We start from the raw sequence: 19,886 nt of genomic DNA, 5'->3' as shown, positions 1-19,886 counted from the left end.
TCAGCAGGACACACCTGCACACATATTGGGCATCTATTTACATGTGCACATCTTCCTTTGTGCACACAAAAAATGGGATTGTGTGGGCACAGTATATTGGGGGGCATTCCCCTTGACCCTCCATTGGACAGTGTGCTTCCAGAGCATGATATAACGGGCGTGTTCATTCCAGTGAGGACTGTGCAATTACAAGTGTGCGTTTTAGCACATTCTAAAATAGCTGGATAGAAGCAGGTGGAGCTTTTCACTTAGTCACTCATTTGCATTTTTCAGCTTCCATTAGATTTGAAAGAAAGGTCAGCTGAGTTAGCTGATATTATATATGCATACAAATTAAATCAGGAAAGCTTCCAGTCCTTTTAAATGCTTTTATAGATGTAAGGCTCTGAAAGCTAATCTATCATCGAGAGGAGAAAAGGCACATGGATAAATAACAATTCCTTTGGGATGCCATGAAAGAGACTGAGCTTGGTAAGGCTGGAAAAGTCAGGGAGTTTCACACAGGGGCCTTGCTTTGTCTATCCAGAGGAACGTTTGGCAAGTAGCTTACGCCAAAAGGAAATTGTCCATGTCTCACTTTTCTTTCAGATCAACAGCTATAGAGCAGGTGCCACTTGCCTATGCATTTCATCACCAACCAACACAAATTCTCGGCCTTGCAATAAATACTAAGGTGATGCTTTGTGAATGGCAGCTTTGCAAATGAGTGTGTCAGCAAACACACAGCACTGTAAATGCATCACAAAATGCAAAGCCGGATCCTGAAGGGCAGCATCCCTTCAGGTCCCATTGGCTTCACACAGCAGTCTATTTGTAGCACTGAAAAGCTGAAATCCTACCAAAAAACGTGTGCCCTGTGGATACATACACAGTGAAACAGGCACAGGCCAATTCTGCTCTGTTTAGATCCCACTGCACAAACGAATAAGCCTTTGAAAATTAAACCCCAAGGGGAAGCCTGCATGCGCAGTGTGTGTGCTGCATGGCACAGTGACTTTTCCCTGTTGTATTCTGAATAAAGTAATTAAGTTAACTAGATTCTAATTCAAAGCCTCTAAAAAAGTCTGAGATCTGCCAGCCCGCTAGCTCTCAACGCCTGTCAGGAGCTCCCTCTAGTGTTATCCACCAGGCCCTGCATTTACTTTCCCTTTGCTAGTAATACTAGCTGCACATCTGAAAATATTTAATTTCATAAAGTTAATCTCTGGAGATCCTACTCTAACCAGCCACCGACAGACTTTCAAATATGAAACAGATCCTTAAATGTGTTCTTTGGAGATGCTGGTAATAAATGCACAGCTATGATTAATCTAAAAAGCCACTGGCCTATCTCGCCGGCTTTGCTATGTCAAGGTATCCATAAAGCTCCCTGGCTCCTCTGTACCGGCTACTGGATTAGGAATCGGAGGGCCTCAGTTCCAGTTCTGGCTCTGACATAACCTGCTACATGGACCTGGCTCCATCATTTTGCCTCTCACGGCTGTCTCCCCTCCCTCCCTTCAATATGCTGCTTCTTCCCTCTGCCAATATGCCTTTTCCCAGATCCCAGCACGCTGGAGGCATCTCGCATCTGGGGCCCTGAGATTTATTGCAATAGGCTCTATCTGGTGGTGGTGGCAGGAGTGGTAGGGAATAGAGGTAGACAATGCTTCTCCCTTCCAGCAGCCAGAAAAGAGATACCTCAAATTTACCAGACACCTTTTAGCTGGAGGCCAATGTGAATGATCGGTGTCACCAAGCAGAGTCCACAGACAGCACCCTCTTCTTAACCAGCTGCTTGGGAAATGGAAAGAGTTGGCTTCTTTCAGAAGCGCCAACCCTCAGATAGTGGAGCTCCCCATTTTTCACATCCATCTTTGATTAGTAAAGCTTAAGCTTTTGGATGTCTAATCAAGCAAGACTATCAGCACTTTGGGGTAGGGACTGCCTTTTTATTATGTGTTTATACACTATCCAGGAAAACAGGGCTGGGGCATTTAGCTGCCACCCCAACACAAACTACCCAATGAATAAAATGAAGACCTACATAAGGTAGCTACGTCATGAATTCATAACAGGTGGACATACTGGACCTGGAATGTGTTACAATTGTGACCAGGGTCAAAGCAAGGATATTACAAGGAACTGACCTGACTTGGCAAAGACCCGTAGATATTTTCAGGGCTACTGAAAACAATGCTGCCCAAGGAAAGCGTTACCCAACAGCAAAAGAACAAAAGCAGGTTTAGTTACAAATGCAGACTGAGGTATAAACCCAGATTGCAAATGTAAAGAAAATGCAGAGACCAGGAACCAGGTCCCCAGGTGGTGTAAACCGACCCATGTCCCTTTAAATCAATAAAACTGCTGGTTTATGCTGACTGAAGATCTGCCCTAGATCTGCTTGACGCAAAGGTGCTTAGGACAAAGAATGCAGCGTCATGCATGCTGTACAAGCAATCAGTCTTTAGAGGTGAGCTGCTCTTAGGCTGCAAAGAAAAATGAAATACAAAAAACATATTAATGAACGTACAGCCTGAGCACAAAGCTCTGAGAATGATGGCACAGAAACAGCGTCTGTTCGGATAATCACAAAGGGCCTACAACAAATTTGGCTGTTACTCTGAAGTCAATGAACAAAAATGTTATTTCCAAATTGATACTGGGACATCCTGTCATAGTATCATAATTAAATCATGAGGTCAGAAATGTCAAACATAAGCATAAACACAAAGGCAGTGCTAGGCCAAGCTTCGAGGAGTGTAAAAACCGATGCAGACCCTGACATATCCTTCTCTGGCCAGGTACAAATGCTGCCCTAGAAAACAATGGTCAGATCGTCATCACTCAGTCTGGTTCCTTTACACTGACTTTTTTTGCAAGCAAGGCCTAAAAAGTTCCCTTAATAGGACAACTGAGGGTTTGTACAGGTGTACAGCCAGCATAGCTCAAGATTTCCCTTGCCACAGGACTGCATTAAACCACTTTTTCTCCCCCAGCTCAGGTGTAGATCTGAGACCACCCTCAGGCTCTGAATTAAAGTATGGTAAAATCTACACTATATACAAAAAACACAACGGGGAAAAAAGCTGAAACCACCTAAAATTCCAGTTCCTCTCTTGGTACACAGGTGTATGTGAATTAAACAGGAAAGAGTCTCTCTAATAGTGCAGTACTACTACATTTTGTTTTAAATGGGGCCATTGCACAACACGCCAAGTTGACATGCAACGTGACAGCTCCGTTTGATTACCGTGAAACTTCAAGCGTGTGAATGGCAGACAATGGCTCACAAGTCACGAGTTTCCTATTTAGCCCATTCTCTTTTACATATCAGATAAGCAGTTTAGCAGAAAAAAGCAACAAAAATAGTAAAAAGCCCACGTGAACACAAGGAATCGGTCCCCACTATTTTTGGAATCCCAAAACACACTTCACAGTGAGGTATTGGGACGATCAGCCCTGGGACTGATGAACATAATCTCAGGGCTAACATCTAACAGGCTTCTTGAGCCCAAGGCAGACCTGAAAGCAGCCAAGTGCCAGGGACTAGAACACAAGGAATATGGGAACTGCACCGTTACCCTCATAGCAATGGGTGGAAGTGACAGAAGGAACATGGTATAATTAAACACTCTGGAGCTCTAGCCACATAGCCCAGGGCTCCCTGCATCCCTGACCCTGTGCCATTACGCTGGCTCTCATTTGGAATAGCAATGGCAGCCCCATCCCCTTCCAGACTGGCAGGGGCAGCAGCAAAAGGCTTCTGGTATTCACAGCAGCTCTGCCAGGCCCTGTGCAGTTTACTTCTCCTGTTCTGCAAGGGGCTGATCCACATACAGTCTACGCTGTATGGGGCTGATCTACATACAGTCCCATTTAATGGAGGCAAATGTAGAATTTGCCATGGGATAAGCCAGGGTGTGAATTTATAGCATGTCGGGTACTCCACGGTAACTACCTGTTTGCACATTCTTATCATACGGTAAATGTAAGGTAGCTTACCCTGCTTTCACTGAGGTAAAGGGGAGTCAGCTATAAAGCATATAGCCAGTTTCTCCAAAGGAACAAGGTATAGCAGTAAAAAGACCATTACACCAATACGTATCTTCCACACTACAAGTTATCTTCTTTGATTCAACTGGTAGAAAAATGATTTTGTTAAACCAGGGCCACTGCCTAAATGTAAAAACTGAATGCAGGCGAGTCCAGAGCATTGCTTCTGGGCAGTTCTCACCTCCCTGCCCAGCTCTTTCACACAATCTGCAGTCTCAGGTAGACAGTACTGCGTCACTCATATTTGGGTCACACTTTCAAATCTTTCTTTGCAACCACAAAGATTAGGGAGTTCCTTTTATTAAGAAAGAATAGAAGAGCTGAAGTTCTGACCATGGCACCTGCTTCAAGAGCCGTGGCCTGCAGAGCTGGTGCCTTAATCCAGCCCGTAGAAGGAACTGTTTTGGCCATCTTATCAGAAATCACTGAAGGTCCAGGGCTGTAGTTATGAGAAATATCCATTAAGACACAGAATGAGCCTCACGCGTGCTATGGTTTTGGGTTGTCTACACTCACTTCCATCCTATAGATCTCCATTTCTGCAGTCATTAGCTGCCTTAATTGGTGGGTGTTACTTTTAGGTGGTATCATGTTTTATTGTTGACTTCCAAAAAGAAACAAGGCAGATTTAACTGCACACTGTAGTCAGTAGGTATTGAATACTGCCAGGGATTACATTTGCCTTTTCTAACCCTGTCCTATGTTAGGTGAATGTGGTCAAGCTCCTAGGCCTTCAGGTGTTTAGGGCTCCATTTGCATTTTTGTTATGCTGCTATGGGGGCATAGTATTATTTGTCCACGTCTGGAGGTGGAAGCGGGAAGGGTAGAAGGACCCTGCTTCTGTATCCTCTGCAGGGGTTGAGCAAAACTGCAATCCCTCCTAGCACCTCCTCGTCTTGCAGCACGGCCTAGCCCACTTCACACTAGGCAGCCAAATGGCCAGGCACCGAGGCTGGAGCATGCTGCATTACCCAAGCATGCCTGTGAGATCCAGGGTAGGGTGGGGGACGAGTTCCCCCAGGGCATGCAGCTCTGCCCCACCCCAATGCAGGACATGCCTGCCAGGCATAACTGATCCCATGCAGTGAAAAGTCAGTTTTATAATGAATTGGAAACACAGATTTGATATGGTAATAGACATATACTTCTGAGACTGTATCCGCCTGTGAAGAGCCTATTTACAGTCTCTGGGGAAAGTCTGAAGAGTGCTGCTGAGGAAGCATGCTAAAGATTGATGCATACTAACTATGAGGTTGGGAAGCAGGAGAGTGATGAAAAATACTGCCCATCCCCCAGCTGAGGCAGAATGCAAGCAGAACTGTCATGGGAGCTGGAGGGAGACAGAGGGGGAAGAGACAGCAGGAGAGAAAGCAAATGTGCATATGGGGCCACAGGTGAGAACTTAGGCCTTTGGCCACTCAAAAATGCAGGGTCCCATGCAGTAACTTACCTTGGGTGTAAGGCTGCTTCTCCATTTTTACTTCTAGGAGGGCATGGGAGAGAGAGGGTGAAATATGAATCAGGGTAGTGGTCCCAAAAAAAGGGGGGGGGACGGACCATGTTCTTCTGCAGGTTTACAGGGCCCCAGTAGTTGATGAAGATACCCCATGAACAAGCAAGTAGGTCATAGCCATTTGATTTAAAGGCAGAAGAGACAGTATCATGAGAGGCAATGGATTCAGGGTGGGAGAGAGCAAGATGATCCATCTAGATTGCCTTTCTTTTTGTTTTGGATGGTGGGAGTGAGATGGAAGAACAACCTGGGCTCTAGCACTTCACTCTCTTAGCCCCCCCATAAAAACAATCAGTTTGTGCAGCTCTCTCAGCGAGCCCATGGAAGGAGAGGAAGGGCAGGAGCTCCGAGGCCCAGGTCTGGTGGACTGTGTGGGATGGATGCAGCAGTTGAGTCAATGGGAAACCTAGAATCTGCCGATGAAAGGGGAGATGGGAGGTGCAGGTCGAGGCCTCCATTTGCAGGAAAAGAGGCTCTGAGTGGGGAGCTTGAGGAAGGAAATCAAGATGTCCAAGTGTGGCGAGGTGGGTCTGGTAGAACCTGGCCCATAGACTCTGGCTAGCTGCAGCTGAGATGGGGAGCCAGAGGAGAGGAAGGCTGGTCCAAGAGTCAAGGTGTTAGCCACCCAGGTCCAATTCCTTGCTCAGTCACAGAAGCTCTCTGTGATTTGGGCAAGTTACTTAGTCTCTCTGGACCTTACTTTCCTCTCTATACAATGGGGAAGCCCTTCTGTGCTCCCAGATCACAGCTGAAGTCCTGGCCATTAGTTGAATCCTCTCTGGTCTAGCCCAATCTGAGCATGTGGGACAAGAATGGGGAAGCAAAACTCCTTTGTGTCTTTTCCCCTCTCCAAGGGGCCATAGCCAGCAGGCCACTGCCAATGCCTAAGGTTCCCAAACCTTCCAAACCAAATGGATCACTGCCAACTTCCAAGGTGCTTGCAGACCATGATGCCCACTTCTCATTGAACTTCAATTAAAAACATTATAAAAGTGTGCAGGACCGACTACAATCCACTGACCATTTCTTATGGCCTTTCAGACTAGCAGAGGTCTGCAGACTCCCCTCCCCCACATTTGGGGCTCTACATCAATGCCACACAGGTCCCACATTTACTTTTCAGAAGGAGAATTCAGAGAGATTCCCCTGTGGCCACATAATACCAGTGAGTCCACACTTTTCCTCTGCACAAGGAGAATGTATTCACTTCATTAAAAACATAAACAGATTTGGCATTGGCCAACTCTGTCCCAGCCATTAGACAGCCCAGAGCAGGGGGCAAAGGGAGTCTCAGCTGCTCAACTGTGTACCAACCAAAGGAGAGCTGGTCTGTACTCTCCAGGTTTGTAAAACTGAAGTCCTCTTAGATGTAGCAGAATTTCCCCAAGGTAAATACAAGTATCAAAATACATATTTAAAGAAAAAGAAATTAAAGTGATACCTTCGAGATGGAGACGGAAATGAAAAGACTGGACAAACAGGAAGAACTAGGACCTCCAAGTATTACTGCTACATTCATGTTAAACACAAACAACAGCAGGCGTGTTTGCCATGGTGTCCCCTGAGATTGTCCAAAAGAAGAGATCATGGGGAATTCATCAGAGCCACACAAAACCGTGTGCTGCCAACACCCATCCAGTGAGGAGACCCTTCTGGGATTTGCCAGGACCACTTGTACCACGGGCTGCATACTTGTGCATGCAACTAAAAGGGACCATGATGGTTCCCTTTGGCTCCCCCGCATTAGATGTGATCACATACCAGGAAAAAAAAAAGATTTCCTGAGGCTTTTACCATTCTGCACCATTTTATAATTGCTAGGAAAGGCCACCGATATTCCTTCCTCTGTTCATTTGCCCAAGTGGCCTTTCAGTGGTCAGTGACTGGGCACAGATGCATAGTCCTGCAGAGTCCACAGAGACTCTGATTTTGGGGTGTACGAAAAGGTGTGGCTTAGACTAAGGGACTCCATAAGGATGTGTGCGGGCTCTACCTCTGCAGGTCTGTCGGCATAGCATGGCTATCACTGCAGCTGAGTCTGCACTGAGCATGTGCTGCTGCTTCCGCTGCTTTATCAGGAAAAAAAGGATAATCATGGCTAACAGAAGATGCCTGGAGTAGCTGGTGGGAAATGGAGCCCCACTGCTGGGGCAGGGCAAGGAGGACTGGATTCTTTTTCATTTGAGGGATTTATTTGTGTATTTAAACAGACCCAAGGAAATCTCCCCTAAGGAGACAAGCCCCTGGGCATCCACTGCAGACAATTACAGCTGCTTTCTCTCCAGTGCTGCTCTGTTTTTGTTGGGGTAAAAGGGAAAACAAAGGAGAAAGAGGAAAGGAAAGAGACTTTATTCTTTCATTTATACAGTCTGCCTGTTTCTTTCTCTTCCTTTTGCAGCCTGATCTCTCTATTCCTATTATATGTGCAAAACCTAACAGACAGCCACTCCCTACACAGTGAGGGGCGAGGCTCAGCCTTGCTCTGTCATCTGCCTACATTTCCCTATTCTCTGCTCTCCTTCTGCTATAGCACTGCTGTCCCTTGACACCTGTCCTCTTTGAAATCAATTCTATGCTTGATCTGAGCCAAAAGGGAGAGCAGAGATTAAAGCTGCCTCTCTGCAGCCCACCTGTCTTCATGGCTCTGTGATTCCTTTGACAGTAAAAAGCAATGTCTTCTGGAAGGTGCAATACACCACACAGGCTTGGTGGGTGGGGAGGAAGAGAAAGCACCATATGGAAAAGGCTCCTGGTGCTTATGCATGTCACATCCACCACCTCATGTGTGTCAAGTGCAATGTAACCTTGGTATAGATGATTGCTGAATCTGAGCTCCCCCCACTTTGCAAATCAGACCAGAGCCCATTTTGTAGGAAGGAAAGTAAAATGGATGGGTGGGACCTTCAGAATATATCCAGCACACACACGTTGAAATAAGGGAGTTTACAGACACACACGCATGCATGCCACAGATTTTCCATGGTAAGGAGAAACATTTTTATTAATGGTTCATCGCAGTTCCCTAATTGCATGTAAAACTTGCTTTGAAACAACAGCTTCCTCCTTCCCCTTGCCAGCCCCATATCTCTTTTCCTTTTCGTCCACTGCCCTTGCTGGGCTTTCAAAAAGAGAAATGAACAGAAAATTGCACCATGGTTGCCAAGAGAGAAGGCAGTGAATGCAGCAAGAAAGGCTACTCTTTCTTTCAACTGCCTCACTGAGTGGGAGGGGGTCCAGAGGAGAACACACCTTTCCTTTTCCTCCTCCATTCTTATTCAGACCCAAATCCCAACCCTTTCCGACTTAGACTTTCTTTAATGCAGCATAAGGAGCAACTGAGCTATTTCAAAGGGGTGGGGTGGGGTTATTTTTTTAAAGACTCTCCATGAGCATCTATTGTTCAGACATAAGTCCGCAGAAGCCTTTTTTTTTCCCCCCTCACTAAGCCCCCAGTTCCATGTATCTGAATCCCTCCCTCCCCAGTAAGATGCTGCAAGACCCATCCTTAGGAACACTTCCACAGAAAGGGCACAGCAGGCTCACCGCAGCCTGACACACTGCGGGCAAATCTGATCCCCAAAGCCCAGTCCTGCCCAACCTGGGAGACCAAGATGCAGTCGTACTGTTATTCCCATTATTACTGCAGAAAGAAGGAAGGGCTTTCCTTGCAGCACTGGATTTCACTCGACACCAGAGGACCGCACCTTCCAATGAAGCAGTGTATTCTGATGGATGCCAGGCTCTGAAAAATGCACACAACCCCCCCCCCAGCTGGATTCTTTTCACAGCATCTTTATCAATTTCTTGCTCATCTCTCTTTCTCTTCTAGCATATTTGACTACAGCTGCTTTTTACCAATGCCAAAATATAATTCCCAGCTCTACCCCCCACCTCAGCATCCAAAAATGAACAGAGGATTCTTCCTTTTTTTTTTTTTAAACCTATAGGGTGCGACAAAAAAATAATTCAGAAGCAGCATCTTGGTCCTTATTTAAACAGGTACATTTAACAGCTATGGCTGCAGGTAAAAAGAAAAATGATCATGCATCAAAAGAAAAGCAAAAAAGACAATGCTGTGGTCCGCCTTTTAGCAACTCCCCCTAGCACGCAGGCAAAACCCAGGCTGGAAACAATGATAAATAATACCAGTGTTCATTTTAGAAAGGATGATTAAAAAATAAAAATGATGTTGGTCCTACCTGACACAGTACTGGCCATGGTGATGAGGTGGGGAGCAGAGAGGATGCTGTCGGAGAGATGCACAGGGAGGGAGGAGTGAAAGGATGCTGCTTTCTGCTGAGGTGCTGCAATGCTGTGGAAGAGAGGAAGAACTGACTCAGCTGGAGGGGGCTGCAGCCATCGGAAGGGAGGAGAGAGAAAGAGAGCGAGGGAGAGGAAGAGAGGAAAAGAGAAGGGGAATGAAAGAAAGAAGGAGTCGCTGCTCGTGAATCTTAATGAGTGGATCGGGGCTTTTTTTGCTGAGCAGCTTTGATGTCAGAGTCCTGCCAGAGTCAGAGTCTGACCACTGTAAATACAGAGAGAAGCACCGAAGGGGGAAGGGCAGGTGACACACCCAATCTCCAGCAAAAAGAGATTTTTCTCCCTCCCTCTCTCATCTGCGGGAGATGGACTAGCCCTGGCTTTTTTTTTTTCTTTTTGGGTCAACTGAAAGCAAAAATGTGCAGATTCACTGAATTTCTTTTTTTTCAAAGGAGAAGCCATTTCCAAGCCAATAAACACCTTAGGGGCTGTGTCTGGAGTCCCCGGTCAACTAGAAAGAAAAAAAAAGCCCCAAAACTCTGAAGCTACTTTCGACAGTGTGAAAGGGGAAGGAGCAATCTGAGGAAAATTGGGTATTTCTGGGCCTAACATCTTCCATTTAAAAGAACCCCTCTGAATTCAATAGGGTTAAACTATCGTAAAACTGATGTAAAAGGGAGGAGGGAATTTAGCCCTCTGGATCCAGTGGGGCTTTTTTATTTCCTTTGTGGGCCTTGGACTTTCTCATATTGTATTGTCTCTTGTTTGCTGCTTGGGGCTGACGCCCCAATGTCTTACGCAGGTTTCTGAATCTATTTCCCACCCACATTCAGGAACAAAACCCCCTCTCCTATTTCACACTCACAGCTGTAGGTGCCCTGTATTATTTCTCCAAAGATGGCAGTACAGACCCCAACCCTTTCTTTTATCACCTCACTGGCGATAGGCCGCTCACATTAGCCTCATACCTGAAGCCATTTGCCCCTTGACGCTGCACTTTGCTGTTAGCTGCACAGAGCCTTCAGCTGCAAACACCCCAAACCATCCAACCTGCTGCAATGCAGGCGCTCCCAAGCCACTCCAACAGCTGCAAGGAACTACATACAGGGTGTCAAGCAGCTGCAGACATCCCTGCTCAACACAGGAGCCCCACAAAATACCTGCTTCTTACAGAAATGTAAAACCTTGAGTACATTTTCACCTCAATCTCTGTCTTTGTACTCAAACACCGGGCCTGTGTTAGGGTGGATGGCACCTTCAGTGGAGGACTTCCTCCCCCCTCTACGTTCCAGTCTAATTCAGGAATTCCCGAGACTCTGTATGTTTTACTGGAAACCCCTCAAAAGCTTGCCTCTCAGGCCAGCAGCCTGAAGTTCCTCGATTTACCCATGAAATCTCTCAGGATCCATTCTCCTCTCACAACATCCCAGAATTCCCCTGTGCTTTTGGCTCCCTTCATTTTGAGATGGACAGGAAAACTTGCAAGGTGGCTGTGTTTCGCTTTGTTGCTGTGTCTTAATTGCACAGAGTGCGGGAGGGGACAGCACATATCTATGCGTGTGGTCAAAGGCCGTGCACAGTGGGGCTTCAATCTTGCCCATGACCTGTATGTGCTACGGTCATAAATGACAGGGCTATAACCAACTTGAGTCGTCTGCAATGTTCCGAGCAATTCTTCTTCCCTATTTTAAATTGAATTTCTTTTACAAGCTGCCTCTGATTTAGGTCAGGGAGAATCTGAAGGTCTCATACAACTTTTGTCATGAAAGAGATGAGGGAAATAGGTGTATATATTCTACTGCCGTGACTGGCTCCCATCTGCCTCCATGGCACGTGATGCCTAGCCAGGCAGATTCTAAGATTATGGGTATTTGAGTACAATCAGCAGAGAAGTCAGTTTTATGGAATGCATTTCCTTCAGACTTTCCTATTATGAATGTGCAGACATTTTTTATCACATTAAAGATTCCTGGATCTTTTCCTCCCTATGAAGTCTTCCTCTGATCATTCCTTAAAAGAGCTCATCACCATGCAGCGCATAAAGGGTGCAGATCACAAACAGCAGTTCTCTGATTCTCCTTTTAGTCTGCAAAGCACAGGGGAAGTTTCAGCAGAAATTTCCCTCTGAAATGCACCACACCATCTACGGACTGGAGTTTCAGCAATGCAAGCTGAATCTCAAGAACAGAAGCCCATGATAACACGGTACTTCTCTTAGGTTTGTTGGATAGGATACAGACAGTGCCAATTGTCTAGAACCTGAAGAAACAAGGTACAATGATAGAAAACATTGGTCTGCGAGGGTGGAGAATATAGATTCTAGTGGGCGAAATACAGTTAAAATAAAATAATATAAAAACACAGCTTAGAATAATACAAAGAATCCAATTTCACATCACAGGCTCAAGGAAACACAGAACTAAAAGTGGGTTAGTGTCATCCTCTACCAGGGGTATCAGACTGACAACAGCCATGAGGATCATGCATTTAGATAGTGATTTCCTCCAGATAGATCCCAAAAGGATTTACAGATTTCATGATCTCATTTGAGTCCACAGCACAAATACAAATCACTTTCCCCGTCGCTGAAGGGTGGTCCCCTCTGCCAGTTGGGAGATGCAATAAGTGCTTAATTTGCAAACCGGAATTTACCCATGATATTGTGATTAACCATTTTAGCATCAAGAAGGTGCACATCTGGAAGCAGCAGAAGGGTGGACATGGGCCCACTCTTGCCCAGCTTTAGGCAAGTATTCCTGGAAAGCAGCCTCCTCCATCCAAAAGGATTTCATAGACATTAGGGCTGGAAGGGACCTCAGAAGACCATCGAGTCCAGCCCGAATAGTGCAGTATGTTTGTACCGCAGAGCCTGAGGAGCTCACAAATCACAATCCCTTCCCAAATTCCTCATGTGACAACATCTCACTAGCTTCATTTGGCCTTTGTCATTAAAGCTGATATCAGAAAGGCTCTTTTTCATTTCCTTCTTAGTGAAGGTCTGTTTCTTTCTGTCTGATACGCAGGGCACGGGTGAATAGTGTTGGGGTATGATATCAACTAGTAGTGCTGCTAACAGTGCAGGTGCTGGTGGAATTTAGAGCAGCCCAGAGCATCAAAGATGAAGGGGACAGTTATAATACCGTCTCCTTTGCACCCCCCCACCAAGGGCACCATGCAGAACTTTGACTTCATGATGATCTCTCCCCTAAGGGATTTGTGCATAGGAAGGGAATCGGGCGGTTGTGGATTACTTACTCATATCAACTCGTCCCAGAAGCTAATATGCTAACACACAAAAGAGTCTGGGTTATACTAATGCTCCCACCCTTGGTTTTTAACTACCCTTTCATCATCATCTTTTGGGGGGAAAAAAAGCACTACCTTTAGCCTATATTTTTTAAAAGCTGCTCTTAGGGATGATCTGTAAATACTGATTTTAGAGAGACTTAGTTTGAGCTGTTATTTCTACAGAGGTCTCTCAGAATTTGTGTCCTGGAAATTCCTGACCCTCCCACCTGTTGAATGGGATGGAAGGAGACAGTCCATTTTGCCTGGCATGAAATCCAAAAGCCTGAAATTAATAAATAATATACGAGAGAGTTAGAAAAGAAATGTGATTGTCTAGCAAGAAAATCAGCTGAGCCCAGCCTGCAGGTACCTCTGCAGAATTTAGCAACTGAGACAGAGAAAAACTGGTGATGGCAACATCAGCACTAAATCAGGAAAATGTTTCCCTAAAGGCAAAAGAAATGTTCGGGTCATCCTTACTGATTTCTCTTTGGTGCTTGTCATGCGCACTTCAGACAGAAAAGAAAATGAGGCCAAGTCATAAAAAGATCTGGATCAGGAAAATGAGAGACTATATCATATCAGTCAGATGAAGGTGTGAAGGAAACTCAGAATTTGGATCACTCTGGTCACCCGGCTTCCTTGCTAGGGTGCCTCAATGCCAAGTCTCAAGGAAGAGACCACAGCCTGCAAGTAAACACAGCCACCTTGTCCCATAGTCCTGTCTGCATAAATGCCAATGACTTTTATACTGCTTGCCCCAAATTGCCTTCTCTCTTCAAGTGTTAAAAATGTACCTTCTCATAGAGATGGAAAACTACAATTTGTCAAGGTCCAGAATCAAGAAGGTAGAGGTCATGATCTTGGCTATCACACCTGGAGTCTGAAACAGTTAAGTGCAGCACTGCATGGTAGCCTGGGTTCATGACGGGCTTTTACAGCCAACTTCTGGCTCCAGCACTGATTTGCCATGTGGCCTTGGGCAAATCACTTATCCCTTCTGCTTCAGTTGCTCCCATATGTAAAAAGGAAGAAACTCAGAGAACCTCAGAAGACTGTTATAATTCAGATCTGAGTGTGGAATAGGAAAGGGTTTGGGTTTTTTGGCAGGTTCTTAACAGACAGAAAGACAAGGGTCTGGACCATCTGGACCAAAGAGACTGAATAATTGTGTGGTCAAACAAAAGCTGAAGATGCTTACCATGGGAGGCATTATGCATCTTCAGGAGGAAAGTGGCTGGCATCTTAATCCTCTTTTATACCTATAAAGAAAAACAATCTCTTTTACATGATTGGTATTAGCTATACGGCTGGGAATGGGAATAGCTCACCTTGCAAGTCTGCTTCCCAAAGATATCAGCTGGCAAGATTCTCCAGTCACTCACTCATCTACCTCCCTTCAGATGTGAAGGTTACTTATTTCTAGTCTTTCTTTGAATCCTGGCTTTATTTTTTCCCTGCACATATATTTTTATTTAAGCTGAAAAACTTGAACCTGAAAACTTCACCACACTTGTTTGAGGGGACAAGCCGGGACATTCAGTAGACAGCATTGGCCAGGCTGACTTGGGTTTTAACCTACTACTACCCTCAAGAGTAACACATGCAACACATCCCTAGTCTTACACTAAGGAGCTAAATCACAAGAATGAGACTCTAGAACGGAGAACCAATGCCCAATGGTATTTCAGAGAAAATCTATATTTCCTACAGAGGCCGTATGTTGTGTTTCTATATGCAGGTGGCACAATTACTAGTTATGTGACCCCCACATGTGCAAGATTGCAGAGAATTTCTTTCATGGTTCGTTGCCTAACTTAAAGATGAACAATGACTACATAGGCTAATGCAGGGGCGGGCAGTTATTTCTGGCGGAGGGCCGCTTACTGAGTTTTGGCAAGCCATTGAGTGCCGCATGACAGGCAGCCAGGGGCAGATAAATATTAATTTTCTAAATTTTTTAGGGACCCTGTGAGCCAGGTAGAATGGCCTGGCGGGCTGCATTTTGCCCACCCCTGGGTTAATGGCAAAGAAATACTGGCACATTGTATGAATACCTCAAGTGACAGCTCCCAGGCTTGCAGGGGTTTGGGTTGTTTGGGACAGCTCCCAGGCTTTGTTTCCCATTTAAAGGTAATACAGTGAGTTATTAAGTTTAATCCCTGTGTGGGTGGAATAATTAAAATATTTTGAATAATACTTTAAAAGAAAAATATTTTAACCACGTTAAAACTACAACTGATTTGTCCATGTTACCATTTTAACACTGGCCAGTTACCACATCTGAGCCAACATGCAAAAAATACTCCCCATCCCCCCAAGCTTTTTCCCTACCATCGACACAACCTTGCACCTTCATTGTAGCCTCTTTAAAACACCTTTCAAGAGGGTAGGTGCCATCTTCACATATTAGAAACCTGGTAAAAAATTAAACGAAAAGCTTGCCTAAATATGTCTGAAAGCCAGAGCTTGGAATAAATACCTGTATTTTTGGTTTCCTTTTCCCTAGAGTAACCCCTTGAAAATGCTGTATCCCCACTGGTATGTTATCCATATATAAAGCAAGGAGCTCTATTTCCTATAATGTATCCACGGGGCCTTATGATGTTAATCATAAATGATTTTGTTCCTTATGGACAGCTCAGGAAATAGATCCCAAACTCTGATACAAGATACAACATCCATTATCTCCCAGACACACGTGTTGGCTTTAGACACACCCTATACAAATATAGATGGATGTTGCGGGACCAAAAGCTAAACTACACAAGGAATGTCATGTGCCACCAGGCTCTGAAGACAGCAAAGACTTAAAAAATGTTAATTCAGGCAACCTCACAATACCCTTGTCAAGTAAGCGATGCTATCACTTTTAATACATGAAGAAACTGAGGCAGAGAAGGAGAGATACTTGCTCAAGGGCACAGAACTTGTGATGGTGCGGATAAAACGGGGGAACCAGCAAATGGAGCAAAGCATAAAGATCCACAGCATAAGCAAAAACCTGCCTCTCCTTTTTCTCTCCACCAGCACTGGCAAGGTATCATGCCTATAAAAATAAGTCTCATGTACACAAGCCAATAAAACATAGAGCTCTGGGTAACACTATACAATTCATAGACCATTTATTAATTGTTTGCCTAAATGCACGACTCTGGCTCTGTGACTCTGAGCAATAACCAGCAGTATCCAGTCTTTTAATCTCCTGCATTGCTCACGGCATGCTCCAGCTTCCGTAAGAGTCTACCAGTACATTTCACTTGCAAAGTACATCATCATGAGGAACAAATAATCTTTTGGACTTGCATTGGGGGGGGGGGGGGGTGTTATTGGTTGTGTTCCAAGATGTCCCTTGCAGTTTGGGAAAGAAAATGATGTGGCAATAGAGAGAGAGAGATGGTAACACTGGAGCTGCCGACATGGTCAAACAAGGTAAATGGTGCAGAGAAATAATCATACAGAAAGATAGACAGCATCTAGCCAATGCTGAGTCACATTGGACCCTGAACAACAGAGCATCTGCTGACTCATTTCTCTTGCTTGGGTTTGGGAACCTTCCAGCTTCCCCTCCTTTAGGACAGCAGTAAATGCTATTATGGTAATACAGATTGTAGCAAACAATATAATACAATTAAAGGCAATGTTTATTTTACTTGCTGCTCTACGGAAAGAGAACTGTGTTAGAGTGAGAGTGAGGGGAGAAAGCACCCGGCCCACCTAGGGTTGAATGCAAACCTATCCTCTCCATAACAAGCTTCCCCTGATGCCATACCCTGACAGCATCGACCCTGACCGCATCTCACTCTTTTCCCAAACTGGTCGGGGCTGAAATCTTATGCGCTTCCATTCGCCCTAAAAGACTGCATCTTCAAAAGCCTGAGTAAAATCAGCTGAGAAATGTTTGAATTATAACATGGAGAGATAGCAAGAACAGGTAGAAAAGGAAGTATATTTCCTTTCATTCCAAACCCTCAAAAGGGTTTTTAATTTGATATGCTTTGCAGAAGTCATTACATCTTAAAGATTACGGGATACTTAAATATTAAGGTATTAAGATTAAGGTATACTTAAATGTTTTTAACATACAGAGACTTTGATAGTATAGAGGAGCTGGGAAACTGGAGTTTATAAACCCAGTTCTAAGTGGCTTTAACATATGTAATCCTGTAGCATAATAGCTGCCATTCAAACAATTTACAAGCCAGATCACATTAGCTGCAGGAAATCACAAACGTGCGTCTGTGAGGTTTCAGTAACGTTAGATCAGATCCCAGTGATCGTCTACAGAATAGGTGCAGCGTATAGCAAGACTATCAGCAGTGACATGCTTGTTTACAGGGAGCTATGCTGGGTGACACCTGGTTTTCCTTCAGTCTCTAGCGTTTATGCTCCTGTGAGATACACTGTCATCACGATCTGAGAGTGTAGGTAAGCCACACCCCTCTTTTATTCCATATTTTATAGGTTGCTCAGATTTCCCTGCCCGGTACATCGTCCACAATGAGCTGGGAAGCGTTGGGAGCACCGACATCTGGGAACAGCCTCTGGTTCGAAGGAGCGAGATTGCACTGCAGCAATTCCCAGAGGCGGGCAGCGACCCTGATACACCGGCGTAAGCCTGACGGCTGAAAGCCGCGTGCTGAAGGGAAGCGGGGAACAAAGGAGTCGCACCCCCAGTAACAAAGGACACCTGTCAGAGCGCGTTCCCCGTTCTTGCGGCAGACGCTACAAAGCTCAGTGCAATGAAGCACAGGCACGTGTACCTTGGATGTGCACAGCTTTTCACCAACGTCCTCGCTGCTTCACACTCCTCCTACATGCGCCGTGGCTGAAAGGCAGCCGGCCTCCCCCTGCATCGGAGAGAAACGAACGGCCGAGGGCATCACGCGGGGTGGATGGAGGACGTTGAAGAGCGGCGCGGCGCGGCGCACCATCATCCCGTGCGACACCGCACAGACTTTTCTCCCGGTGAAAAGCACCTAGAAGCTGTAGGACTACGCGAGGGGCCTCGGCTTGTGTCCCAGGCGGCCCTCGGACTCAGCACACGCCTGGTTCCCCAACGCCGCCGCGCCTTCAGTCGAAACGGCCTCGCTCAGCACCGGGTTTCCCGCCGGCGCCGCGTCGTCGAAACCGAGGTCGGGAAGTCGAAACGGGTGGCAGTTTCGAGACGTTGTGGAGCGCCGCCCGTCCTCACACGAACACCGGGAAGTCGAGGACCGCTGCATTCAGCTGCACGTCGCAACGGAAACGACTGCAGGCGGGCCTCGGGCTTACACGCGACGGGGGCCTGAAAACCACCTCTGAAACGGAAACGTTGTCGCTCGAAACCGGTTGTCCCACAGGAAATGGGGGTATACATGGGGATCGGCTCCTGAACCCAGGCCCCATACCTGATTTTCTCCAAAAATAACCCAGAATTTTGTACTCGATGGATGACAGCTACATTACACGAATGTCTTTATGTTGTAAATAGCCATTGTTTGGATGTGGAAGGCCTTTTGGAGGTGACCTGGCTGGAGGCGTCTCAGGAGTCCTGGCTGCAGGGTTTTCGGGAGTCTCGTCTGCTTTCCCAAAGCGGGCGTCCAAGACAGAGGTGCTCCAGAGAGGAGGAGGAAGAGGTGGGACTCGAACTCGCGGCCCCTCCGCTCCCATGGCAACCCGCGCCCCACCTCCAACTGCCCGCGAGACCGGGGCCGGAAGTGACGCGCGGCACATCCGGGCCACGTGAGCAGGCGCGGGGATTGCGAACGCCGCGGAGGTGAGGGCTCGGGGTTGCTGTTGCCATGACAACCCCGGCCGGCCTGCGCCCTGGCAGCACGCGGGGCGAGGAGAGGCGGGGGCTCCTGGGGGGCAGGGGGGTGAAAGGGCACAGGTGCAAAAGCATGGGGGTGAAGGGGTATGGGGGGGGCACTGCAGCACCATTGCACATGACAGGACAATGAGCATAAGCAGGCAGCTTGCTGTAACCGGTTTTACTCGGTGGCCGGGCGCGTGCACTGAGCGGGTTCCCGATTGCAGGCCTGCCGGTCCGAGCATGCCCAAGATCGTGCTGAATGGCGTCACGGTGGACTTCCCGTTCCAGCCGTACGCGTGCCAGGAGGCGTACATGTCCCGGGTGCTCGAGTGCCTGCAGAAGGTGAGTGTCGGGCGCTGTCGTGGGAAGGCTGCGTACCCCTGCTTCTCGAGCAGCCCCGTCTAGAGGCGGCGCGCGGGGCTGCTCACGGGCAGAGCCACGTTTCCGAGGCGCGCCGTGTTGTCACGGGGTGATGCGAGGCACGATCGGTTCTGGGGATAACCCGGCCCCAAGGCCACACTGTTCGTGTCAGGCACCCAGGTTGTAGCCCTTTTAGTCTAGAGGCAAAAGGAATCGGACCTGGTGGTCGAGGTGATCTCTGTTTTTAGACCCACTAGATTTTTGCAGAAAAAAATTCTTTCATTGCAAGCTTTTTGTGCAGTTTTTTTTTAAATCACTTTGGTTGGTTTAACCTAATCCGTGTAAAAACGAGCCAGCATTTCGTATGTTATAGTCTTCACCAGCCACGGAAGACCGATTCATTGCGGGGGACAGAGAGGAATAGGAGATGCTCTGTTTGCCAGGGCACTCCTTGGACTAACTACAAATAACGGCCGCAAACTGACGGAGAGCAGATTCAGGTTGGACATCAGGAAGAACTTCTTCATGGCAAGGGTTGCCAGAATCTGGAACGGGCTCCGGGGGAGGTGGTCTCTCCCCTGCCTTGGGGTCTTTAAGAGGAGGCTGGACAAGCACCTGGCTGGGTCGTCTGACCCG

General features: G+C 46.7%; 2 protein-coding genes across 8 annotated transcripts in view; one reads left to right on the top strand and one right to left on the bottom strand.

The window, feature by feature from the left end:
- STMN3 (stathmin 3) overlaps positions 1-17,957 on the bottom strand; it is a 36,436-nt gene extending 18,479 nt beyond the window's left edge. The window contains exons 1-3 of one of the 3 annotated variants that reach the window (XM_025201709.1): positions 17,860-17,957; positions 14,298-14,358; positions 9,748-9,860 (exon numbers count right to left, since the gene is read on the bottom strand). In XM_025201709.1, the coding sequence (XP_025057494.1) occupies positions 9,748-9,766 (19 nt within the window). In that variant the 5' untranslated portion in view covers positions 9,767-9,860; positions 14,298-14,358; positions 17,860-17,957. Of the gene's footprint in view, positions 1-9,747; positions 9,861-11,009; positions 11,024-14,297; positions 14,359-17,859 lie in introns of those variants that run through there. The other 2 variants (XM_025201710.1, XM_006021672.3) reach the window with 2 other exon arrangements.
- A 546-nt stretch (positions 17,958-18,503) lies between these two features.
- Positions 18,504-19,886, top strand: part of RTEL1 (regulator of telomere elongation helicase 1) — a 67,324-nt gene continuing 65,941 nt past the window's right edge. For all 5 annotated transcript variants that reach the window (XR_003093577.1, XR_003093576.1, XM_006021666.3 and 2 more), the window contains exons 1-2: positions 18,504-18,854; positions 19,115-19,232. Coding sequence is in view for 3 of the 5 variants with exons in the window: in XM_006021666.3 (XP_006021728.1) it covers positions 18,529-18,854; positions 19,115-19,232 (444 nt within the window). In the remaining 2 variants the exon portion in view is untranslated. The remainder of the gene's footprint in view (positions 18,855-19,114; positions 19,233-19,886) is intronic.

This window comes from Alligator sinensis, unplaced genomic scaffold (genome assembly GCF_000455745.1).
Source record: "Alligator sinensis unplaced genomic scaffold, ASM45574v1 scaffold752_1, whole genome shotgun sequence".
Classification (NCBI taxonomy): domain Eukaryota; kingdom Metazoa; phylum Chordata; order Crocodylia; family Alligatoridae; genus Alligator; species Alligator sinensis.
This window is presented reverse-complemented; position numbering and strand designations above follow the sequence as displayed.